General features: G+C 42.7%; 1 protein-coding gene across 1 annotated transcript in view; it reads left to right on the forward strand.

Moving 5' to 3' along the window:
* The window catches only part of MYO1G (myosin IG), a 74505-nt gene extending 63773 nt beyond the window's left edge, over positions 1-10732 (forward strand). Inside the window, exon 22 of the mRNA XM_033165983.1 lies at positions 10553-10732. Within this exon, the coding sequence (XP_033021874.1) occupies positions 10553-10709 (157 nt within the window). The 3' untranslated portion in view covers positions 10710-10732. The remainder of the gene's footprint in view (positions 1-10552) is intronic.
* Positions 10733-11903: the final 1171 nt, after the last annotated feature.

An 11903-nucleotide genomic window follows, 5' to 3' on the forward strand; every position in this document is an offset into this window, starting at 1 on the left:
CTATCCTGACTGGGTATCTCTTCATTGGTCATGCTCAAAAGAAAAGCCTCTGGTTTCTTACAAAAGGTAATTTTCATTACCTTCTTAAGCTCATTATAAATCTTGTCCCAGAAGGCCTTTACCCCTGGACACGACCACCACATGTGATAAAAGGTACCTTTCGACACTTTACATTTCCAACACACATCCGACATTTTAGAGTTCATTCTAGCTAGCTTAACTGGTGTCAGATACCATCTGTATATCATTTTCATAACATTTTCTCTTAAACTATTACATGCAGTAAAATTGATACCTTTCTGCCACAATCTCTCCCAGTCATCCATCATAATATTATGACCCACATCTTTTGCCCAATCTATCATTGTTGATTTCACCAATTCATCTTTCGTATGCCACTCTAGCAACAAGTTATACATCTTGGAAAGGTTTTTAAAGTTCGATTCAATCAGTTCTGTTTCCAGTTTTGATTTTTCAACTTGAAAACCAACTTTTTTGTCTAATTTAAATGTTTCATGAACTTGATGATATTGCAGCCAGTCGGGGACTTGATTTTTGACTTGATCATAGCTTTTCAACTTAAATGAGTCCCCTTCCTGCTGCAATATATCCATATACCGTAACCAACTTGCAGACATGTTTGGTCTCTTATAGGCCTTGGCCTCGACTGGTGATATCCATCTAGGAGTCTTTCTCTCCAGTAAGTCTTTATACCTAATCCAAACCTGATATAGAGATTTCCTAATTATATGGCTCTTGAAAGTTCTGTGGATTTTAGCTTTGTCATACCAGAGGTATGCATGCCATCCAAACATGTTGTCGTGTCCTTCCAAGTCCAACACGTCTACATTTTCTAGTTTAAACCAATCTTTCAACCAGCAAAAGGCCGCTGCTTCAAAAGTCTTAAATCCGGCAGAGCAAAGCCTCCTCTCTCTTTGGAGTCTGTCAAAATCTTAAACTTAATTCTAGGCTTTTTGCCCTGCCATATAAACTTCGATAAGTCCCTTTGCCATATCTTAAAACAGTCCATTTTATCCAGAATTGGTATGGCTTGGAATAAAAACAGCATCCTTGGTAGAACATTCATTTTGATCACTGCTATTCTGCCCATTAACGACAATTTCAACCTTGTCCACATCTCCAGATCTTTCTTTATCTCTGTCCACAGTTTTTCATAGTTATCTTTATACAGGTTAATATTTTTTGCTGTGAGATTGATACCTAGATATTTTACAGATTTAACAAAATTGAGGCCTGTGCCTTCTTGTAATCTTCGTATCTGTTCTGCGCTCATATTTTTACTTAAAACTTTGGTTTTCTGTTTATTTAGTTTGAAGCCAGCTACTCGTCCAAATTGTTCAATTAATTCCAAGGCTTTGGGGACACTGCCCTCCGGTTCTTGCAGGGATAGCATCAGATCGTCTGCGAAGGCGCGTAGTTTGTATTCTTTCTCTCCCACCCTAATTCCTTTTATCTGTTTCTCTTTTCGTAGCATATTTAAAAGGACCTCCAGGACCGTGATAAATAATAAAGGGGAGATAGGGCACCCTTGTCTTGTTCCTTTTTCAACTTCAATTTCCTCCGATATCACACCATTTACTATTATTTTTGCTCTTTGTTCTGTATAAATGGCTTTAATGCCATTTAGAAATCTTTCTCCAACTCCCATCTTTTCCAGATTCTTTTTCATAAACATCCAAGATACCTTGTCGAAGGCTTTCTCCGCATCGATGAACAGTAGTGCTGCCTCTGTATTTATGTTTCTTTCCAGTTTTTCTAAAATATCCACAATAATTCTTGTATTGTTACTTATCTGTCTTCCTGGAAGGAAACCCGCTTGATCTTTGTGTATATAGTCTTTAAGCACTCTTTTTAATCTGGTAGCCAAAACATTTGCAAAAATTTTGTAATCCACATTCAAAAGGGAAATTGGACGGTAGTTTTTCATTTGCATTTTATCTGTATCTGGTTTTAGAATCAGTGTGATAAAGGCTTCTTTCCACGTCTCTGGCGCCCTATCTCCTTCCAATATTTTATTGCATACTTCTTTCAAAGGCTGCGAAAGCCAGTCTTTAAGAGTCTTGTAAAACTTTGCAGTTAGTCCATCTGGTCCTGGTGCCTTTCCTAATTGCATGTTTTTAATTGCATCCTCAATCTCTTGGGTCGATATTGGGTGGTTGAGTGTTATTAGTTTATCCTCTGGGACTTTTTGCAGGCCATGTTGTTGCAGAAATCGGTCTATCTCTTCTTCTTTTATCCTTTCCTCCTTGTACAGTTGCTTATAAAATTTTTGAAAACACTTTCTGATTTCCTCTGGGTTTTCCACTATTTTCCCATTCACTGCTAAATTACTGATGACATTTGCCTTCTGTCTTTTCTTTAGTTGCCAAGCTAGTAGTTTTCCACATTTGTTCGCAGATTCAAATGATCTCTGTTTCATCATTTTTAATTTCCATTCTATGTCTTGATTCATGATTTTAGCATACTGGGATTGTAAGTATTTAATTTCCTTTTGAATTCTTAAAGATTTGGGATGTCCTCTTAGCTCTTTCTCCTTAACTTTGATTAGTTTCAACAGTCTTTCCATTTCCGCATTTTGTAATCTTTTCTTTTTTGCTTTTTCACTTATAAGGAATCCTCTCATTACCGCTTTACTTGCATCCCAGGCGGTTCTTTTTTCTACTTCCGAATTCCAATTAATTTGAAAATACTCCTTCATTTTTTTCGCGGCTCTTTCTACCAGCTTGGTATCTCTCATCAATGCGTCATCCATTCTCCATCTGAAGGAACCCTTGGAAACCATCTTAAGGGTTACCTGTACAGGATTGTGGTCCGAATAAGTCCTTGGGCCAATTTCTGCTTTTTGTATTTTCGGTGCCAATTCATTCGATATCCAAATGTAATCTATCCTCGACCATGACTGCTGGGATTCACTGAAATACGTTGCCTCAGTGTCGGTGGGGTTTTTTAGCCTCCAAGCATCCTCCAAATTTAAATTGTCCACCATTTCAAAAAAAGTCTTAGGTAGTTTCCCATCATTTGTTAATTTAGTTCTTTGGGATCTGTCCATTAAAGTGGAAACCGCACCATTAAAATCTCCCAGGCAAACTAACTTGTAGTCCAAATAATCCAGCAGCAGGTCGTGTATTTTTTTTATAAAAAATTGACTTTCCATCATTTGGTGCGTAAAGTCCCAGAATCAGAAATTTTTCGCCTTGTATTTTGATTTCAATAGCGATGTATCTCCCTTCTTCATCTTTAAATAGCTGTTTTGGGCTATATTTCTCCTTTACATATAGTACCACTCCTCTCTTTTTGACCTTGTCTGATGATATGAACTCTTGGCCTAGCTTTTTATTTTGTAGTAATCTTCTATGTCGCCGAACTATGTGTGTCTCCTGTAAACAAATGATATCCAAATTCTTTTTTTCCAATCCGTGAAATACTCTGCGTCTCTTTGGTCTCTGGTTCAATCCCCGTACATTCCATGTCATTAACTTAAACACCATTTTCCTTTGTTAATCCTCTCCTCCAGTTGCTTCTGCTTTCTTATCTTCCTCTGGGTCTTTTTCACTTGGTCCTGGTATCCCCGGTGGTGGGAATACTCCTGGACGTCTGTGTAGAGATGATGAGTCCAGTGACCCTTTGAGCTCTTCCAGATGTTTATCCAAGAATTTTTGCTTTTCAGCCAGGGATTTGATTCTTATCTTTTTTCCTTCAAATGTAAAAGCAAGACCTTCCGGAAATTCCCAGCTGAAGGAGATGTTGTTTCTTCTTAGCTCAGCAACCAGATCGTTGTATGGAATTCTTTTGTCCAAAAAGAATCTGGGGATATCCTTATAAAAGATGACTTTACTCCACTGTACCACCAGGTTGTTTTTATAATGTAAATCCAGAAAGAAGTCCCTGTCGTTTCTGTCATGCAACACAAGCAGACAGTCACTGACTGTTTTGGCACCTTTCTTCCCTCTGGATCCTCTAGGCCCAAATCTGAAGGCCTTCACTATGCGCGCTGCAACGTTTACCTCTTCCAATTCCCAGTATGACGAAAATAACTTCACAATGTAGGCTTTTAGGTCTTCTCCTTCCAATTCCGGAAGACCCCTGAGACGAATGTTCCCCTCCCTCTGGTGGAGTTGAAGAAAAGCAAGAGACTCTTCCACAGTTCTCTGTCGTGTGCCAATTCTCTCTAGATTCTCCAAGTCTATATTGTCCAATTTCTGTTCCACTTTTTTTATTTTTTCTTGAACCACTTTGAATTGCTCAGAGTCCTTTTTCAAGGTTGTTACCTCCTGTGCTATGTTATTTATTTGGTCTCTGTTCTTTTTTACATTCTCCTCAATTTGACCAATCGATCTCTCCAAAGTATCAGTGGAATTTTTTATATCAGCTTTTATATCAACTTGGAGTTTTTCTATTGCAGAGTTGACTGTAGCATTAACTGATGTGCTGATTGTATTAACTGAGGCTTGCGTTTGCTTCAACCCCTCAGTCACACTTTTGAGTCCTTCTGCTATTTCTGCTACACTTGCAGCTAATCTCTCCATTTGTTCCTGTAAAGTTAGGGAAACAGAGCCTTTTCTTTGTGCAGAGCTAGATGTTTTAGATCTAGTGCTCTCATGCATGTCCTGTGAACTCTGCAATTGTAATCTCAAGGTCACTCCAGTTGCTGTGGTAAGCGTTTCAGACATTCACAGTAGAAAGCCAACAGTCTCAAAAATAAACACCAGGTGGCCAGCAGTTCCCTTCTGAGAACAAAGAGACTGCTGAGCCAGGAGTCCCACACAAGTCCAGTAGTCAAACTTCTAGGCACAGAGTTTCCAATTTTAAAGTCTCAAAATACTTTACAGTCAAAAAGAGTTTAGTTTTTAAGTAGCCCAAGCCAGCAACTATATTTCCTTTGCAGTGTTACCACCAAGTCTTTATAATTCGTTGTAGCTGGCCACAAAGTATCTAAAATGTCTCCACTGGTAAACAGTCACTGATACAGTAACAAAGAGAAAAATGGCAACAATTTACTGCAGCCCGCTACCGGCCCGGAATCCTAATCCTGAGGGAGAGCGGTGTCTTCTTTTGCCATATCTCCTGCTTTTAAGTCTTAAAACAACTTTAAAACAACTTTTAATCCACTTTTAAAAAGTTTGGCAGAGTTCGCAAAACTTTTCCGTTAGTCGCGGCTTTGATCTTTTAGCGCTACCAAGCTCCGGCAAACAGTTCAAAGGGAGCAGGCTTCCTTTTGACTTTTCTCTGTAAGTTATTATTCTTCAAAGTTCCAAATCAGTTTAAAATCATTACTTACAGAGTTTCTTCTGAGACTTCTAGGCAGGAAGTGTCGGGTGCTCAAGTCTGGCGGGATCGCTGCTTTGATCCTCCGAAGGCAGTCACCTCTTCAGTCCCGTACCGGGCTCCGCTCGCCTGATTTTCCCCCTTACGAGGGTCAATCAGGAGCGGGGACGGCACGTCTGGGACCCACAAGGATAACGGTCCACGGGACGCTCTTCCCGTGGTTTTAAGGGACCCGTGGCGCAGGCACGGAGGTCCCTAAAGCCTTGCGGAGGACGGAGCCGTCTGACTCCCGTCCGCCATTGACCGGCACCAAACCGGAAGTCCATTGTCCATTCCTCTTTTGTCGGTAGTATATCTTGCTTCCATTTTTGTGCCACTAGCATTCTGGCTGCCGTCACTGCATATTGAAATAGTTTTAAATCTTCTTTCTTTATTTCCGTACCTGTAATGCCTAATAGAAATGCCTCTGGTTTTTTAACAAAATTATACTTTAACATTTTTCTTATTTCGTTATATATTTCATGCCAAAACAATTTTACTTTCTTACACTCCCACCACATGTGGTGGAAGGAACCAATACTTTCTTTGCATTTCCAACATTTGTTATTACCTTTGTGCATTTTTGCTAATTTAACCGGTGTAATGTACCACCTATACATCATCTTGTAGGCATTTTCCTTTTCAAACCTTTTCTCAGGCCAGGTTCCATAAATTCATCCCCAGTGCCCCCTACCCTACCCTACAAAAATATAACTGAGTTTTCTTTCTCTTTTTCTTTGCATTTTCTTTCCCTCTTTCCCCCTCTTTCGCCGCTAAATCTTTTTCTTTCTTTCTTCCCCCCCTCTCTTTCTGCTCTGTGTTTTTATTTAGATCAGCTTTTCAGTCTTGATAAAAATCTATCCGATGTTAATCATTGTATTCCCCCCCCCCGAATAAAGTCTGTTCGGCATAACAGCTGGCGCCACCCACCAAGGAAGATAATAACACTGCGAAATTTGAAACGGTAACGATTAATGGCACGTTTATTCAGAATCCAATTAAAATTATTTAGTTTACTTTATTAAAGGAAACTGATGCACTTGGAACAGGGGTAGTCTGATAGTCATTCACACACCCCAGCACTTCCCTGACGCGCCCCCCCTTGCCTCTTAGTGCCCCCCCTAGGCTATGCCACCACAAATTTAGGAGAGGAATTACATATTCCCAGGCAATAATAATAAACGGGAGTGATTTGGTTCCATCTCCCTCCACCCCTGTTGAAATCGCTTTGTTGTGGGTGACGTCCACAACAAACAAGTACCAAAAGAGAATATTACATATTGGACTCACAGCTGTCCATGGAGGCGCAGGTTAATTCTGTGTCCAGAGGGCAGCTGTCTACCAGCTCCATCTGGTACGCAGGATGAGACCCTCCCTGCCCGCAGACTGTCTCGCCAGAGTGGTGCATGCTCTGGTTATCTCCCGCTTGGACTACTGCAATGCGCTCTACGTGGGGCTACCTTGGAAGGTGACCCGGAAACTACAACTAATCCAGAATGCGGCAGCTAGACTGGTGACTGGGAGCAGGGCCGGCGCGTCCATTAAGGCGAACTAGGCAATTGCCTAGGGCGCCAAAATGGAGGGGGCGCTGGCCAGGATTGGGCGGGGGGTGGGATGGGCTAGCAGCAGCTTCTCCGCTGTAGGTGCTGCTTGCCCCCTACACCACCTTCCACCTCCCGCTAAAGCAGGCTTTGGCGGGGGGTGCCAGAAGGTGATCTGCCTAGGGCGCAAGAAACCCTAGCACCGGTCCTGACTGTGAGCAGCTGCCGGGACCACATAACACCGGTTCTGAGAGATCTACATTGGCTCCTGGTACGTTTCCGAGCACAATTCAAAGTGTTGGTGCCAACCTTTAAAACCCTAAAAGGCCTCAGCCCAGTAGACCTGGAGGAGCGTCTGCACCCCCATCGTTCAGCCCAGATCCAGCTCCGAGGGCCTTCTGGCGGTTCCCTCCCTGCGAGAAGCAAAGCTACAGGGAACCAGGCACAGGGCCTTCTCGGTGGTGGCGCCCGCCCTGTGGATGGAACGCCCTCTCATCTGAAGGCAGCCCTGTTTAGGGAAGTTTTTAATATTTAATGCTGTATTGTTTTAACATTTGATTGGAAGCTGCCCAGAGTGGCTGGGGAAACTCAGCCAGATGGGTGGGGTACAAATAATAAATTATTATTATTATTATTATTATTGTATTGTTCTTAAAAAAATTCTTCCAGTAGCACCTTAGAGACCAACTAAGTCTAACAAGAACAAACTCAGTTGGTCTCTAAGGTGCTACTGTAAGGAATTTTTATTATTTTTTATTTTTTTGTTTTGACTATGGCAGACCAACACGTCTACCCACCTGTAACTGGAATTATATTGTTCTGTTTCTTCAGAGAGGATTTCTTCCTATAAAGCCACCCTCCGCTCTGGAGACCAGAGAAGTTTAGGCAGGGGGGAAAAAACGCTGATCTGCCACAGGGAAGCAAGAGAGCATCACATCACAAGATGCTCCTAGCTGGGAATAGACCAATTAGCATCCCACCATGTGGAGGTGGCGAGCTCAGGCTGGTTTTTCCTCAATCTGTTTTGGAGGTTTCAAAGCTGAGAGAGAGAGCAAGCAAATAAATGCTGGCCGGCCTTATCCTCTCCGAAAATAACCTCCCATGGCTCAGTCCGCCCCTGGGCTCAGGTGCGGGGGAAAAGGAGGTTCGTCCTCCTCCTCCTTGGACTGCTCCTTTGCAATAAGGGGGTCAACCAGGAGCAGAACGGGGTAGGTGGGTGAAAATACGGACGTAACCCGAGGTACAACTGTACTTTAATCCCCGTTCTGCAATAGTAAGAAATAGATATTTTTGTTTATTTATTGCCTTTACACCTCACCCTCTCTCCAGGACCCATACATTGGAACTCTTAAGATTTAGTGTCAGGAGTATAACGTATTCCTGGACACCGCAGAGTTAGACGCAGACTTTTCTGGAAGCTTCTGGCTGTTGTGAAATTGACTAGACAGCACAACGCAGGAACTCAGCAACTCACTGGATAACTATATACAGTATTTATTGATTGAAGCATCTAGTATCCATAAGTTACTATTTACAGACTTTACAAAAGAAAAGAAACAAAACATAAAATCTTTTCCTCTCTTTCTCTCTCTCCACTGACCACTTTCTCCACACTAACACAACCAACACACACTAACCACAAAGCTCTCACACAGAGCTCAGTTCTTTAGGCACTCATTGACCAATCACAGGCCGTTGCTAAGGGTCTGAGAGAGAGCAGATCTGGGCTTTCTGCCAACTAGTTAATTACTTAATTGCTTGGAGATAGACAGCTGCATTTCTGCACGTAGGCAACTCTGAAATCTCTTAACAGGAACTCCCTGCCTATTGACATTGGGAAGGCAAGTGTCTTCTCCATCGTCTTTCCAGAGCATGCTAAGAATTTTCTGGGTTTTTTTTTTAGGAAAGCCCACCCAGATATGTAGACGTGGGTTTTAATCCTATGGGTTTCTTAGCCTGCGCTTGATCTTATGCCCCGCCTGCCCATTATATTTTAAATAGTCTTTCTTAAAAAACAGCTTTACTGGTGGTTTCATTGCTCCATTTCATTGTTTTCATAAACGGCTTCGAGGTAGTTGGGTTTCTCGTTGAGGTTTTTTCTTTCTTTCTCCCTTCGTAACAATCAAGCGGTATATACTTTTTCTGAATAAATAAATAAAATGAAAGCATTTATTCAAGGGGGGGAGAGAATTGGGTCAGTATCTCCTCCCCTTCGCCTTCCAAAATTCTATTGGTAGGACAAGGCTTCTGGTTCCGCAAATCTCTTATCTTCACGTTTGTTTGTTGTTGTTTTTTAAGACATATTTTTTTAATTGATTTTCACAGATGTTACAAATTTATTTATATCTCAATATATGTTTTTCTCAAAATTTTGACTTCCCACCCTCACTTCCATGATATTTTTATTCTTACCTTATACCCGCTGCTTTATATATGACATACTTTAATAGAATTATGCACTGTATTTCGCTTATTGCTGTTTTCATTCCTCTGCTCATAATTCGAACCCTGCCCACGTTTTCATTTGGCTATAACAGTTCTTCAAATAGTCCAAAAAGGGTCTCCACTCTTCCATGAACTGTTCGTCCCTTTTATCTCTTATCTTTGCTGTTCAATGTCGCCATTTCCGCATAGTCCATTAACTTTCGAAGCCATTCCTCTCCTCCTTAATCTGCATTTTCCCTTCTTTCTATTTTTTGCATATGCAGGATTCTGGCTTCTGCTGTTGCAAACCTTAATAGTTTAGCCATCTTTTTCAGTACCTCCCTCCCTATTAACCCTAGGAGAAAACGTTTGGGAATAACCAACTTGAACGTTTTCTTCCATTCATCATGTATCGTTTTCCCAAAGCCTTTTTACATGTCTGCCACATATGCAGGCATGGCCAAACTTGGCCCTCCAGATGTCTTGGGACTACAGTTCCCACCATCCCTGACCACTGGTCCTGTTAGCTAGGGATGATGGGAGTTGTAGTACCAAAACATCTAGAGGGCCAAATTTGGCCATGCCTGACATATGGGGGGGGTATATATGGCCCTTCAGTATGTTTACACTTCCAAAATTTACTTGACGCATTTTTATACTTCTTAGCCACTTTTTACATTTTGTTTTTTTTTAATTTAATTTTTATTAATTCATTTTGTTTAACAAGGAAAGAAAAAAAGGTAACAAAGTATTACAACTGCTATTATATAATATTACTGAATAAAATTTAACATCTCACATAGTCGTATCTCTTATTGTTTATATCTTAAGAGAAACTAAAAGGGAACAAAATTAGAAAAAGGGGAAAAAAATCAGCCAGGCATATAATTAGATAGTCCATACATCCACTTACTTATACATACCTACATATACCTAGACTCTCTTACCTACGTATACATAACAAACTTAACTTGACAAAACTTTAATTTCACAAATCAGACTTCCTGTCAAATCCCCATGTGTCAACCTCTCTTATTATTGAATGTAGATCAAACAATTCTACTTCGTTCAGATATTTTCCAGTACATTCCACCATATTATATATCCATCTTTCCCCAACTCTTTGCCCTTCCTTTAGCACTCATTTTGTGTTTCAAAGAGAGTTAACTTTTTCATACTTCCCAGGAAGCGGTTTGAGGAGCTCCTATCAAGGGCCACCTCGTCCCTAAGAATTTCCCTCTTCCTTTCTTCTATGTTTGCAGGACTAAGAGGGAACTCCGGGTGCAGGTCTCGGACTGCATTCAGCTCAGCCTCCACGGACGGAAAAAATTGGTCTCCGTGAAGACGCGTGCAGAACAGGCCATGCCCGACTTCGCCAAGAGCCGTGATGGCTTCGTGCTTTTCTGGCCGCGGAGATAAACACACTGGTCGGTTTTGGAGGACAGAGCTTCATCCCGACAGCCCATCAACGGAGAGCGAAACGAATAATAATCAAGGCAGCTGTGTTTTAGAATCATGCAGCAAAGCATCGCTGCTTGGACTGCTACTGCGGAGTAGGAACCCTATCAAACAAAGGGAAAGAAGTACCCAGCCTTAGAGTCTTTCTGTCGTTCTTGGATTTCCTCTATGCTAATCTGCATGGTAAAACTTGAAAGCCTCCTTATCGCCGCATTCACTGGACAGAGCAAGGTGTTTTCCCCTTCTTGTACGCCGGAATCTGCAGGAGACCTGTGTGGTGTGGATTGCGCGGCCAGGCGAAGTCCCCCCGTACCCCGGGGCAGCCCCTGAGGGAAATAATGACTCATGACAACGTTCTATGGGATTAAATTGGCCACAACTTTATTAATATTTCAGATGTAGGAAGACCTTGGCTCAGGCATTGGGCGTTTATCCTTCCCAGCCCCGCAGCCGGGGTTCTGGGTACCTTCAGGGTTATCCAGCATGATTGGGAAGTGGGCTAGCTCTGGAGAACATATGTTCAAGCAGATAGCCCACCCCCCTATGTTCGCTGCCACTGGAAGGGGAGGGCAGTGACAACCCTGGGCGTTTGGTCAATGCCTCCCCCTGAGACCCCTTTAACGGGAACCCTGTTATTGCCGCCGCAGTGGGGGCGGGGGTCACCACCCCACGCCCCCCCAATCCTGTAAATGACTAAAGGATTCCGCCCAAGGCCTGCAACCGCCAAAGTTGTGACGAATTGCTACGGGGAAGGCGAAACCTGCCAATGCAGGGAAATTCCTCTCCGGCCCTTCAACAGCGACCTTGTCATAGCAGCGCCTGCGTGGCTGTGTGGCTGTGGAAAAAAGGGGTGGTTAAACCTGCAAAGTAAGCATCAATTGAGGGAGTGGAGGGTGGGGAAGCTCTGAATCCAACGGCCGCTTCCCAGGTATGACTCAAGCTCTATTGTGTGTACTGTATAATCCCTCCTTCTACCTGGCCAATCCCCCTGGCAACACCTCCCCAGCCGGGATTGGGCAGCTGCTGGAGTAGGTGGAGTCCACAGGTATCCCAACCTGGGAAGGCGAAGCCAGACCAACTGCCAGGAGCTGCCACCGTGATCCAACGGGTCTCCCCGCAACCTCGCAACATGCGCACCCCATTTGATGTGGGGAA

The sequence above is a fragment of the Lacerta agilis genome, chromosome 12, assembly GCF_009819535.1.
Source record: "Lacerta agilis isolate rLacAgi1 chromosome 12, rLacAgi1.pri, whole genome shotgun sequence".
Lineage (NCBI taxonomy): Eukaryota > Metazoa > Chordata > Lepidosauria > Squamata > Lacertidae > Lacerta > Lacerta agilis.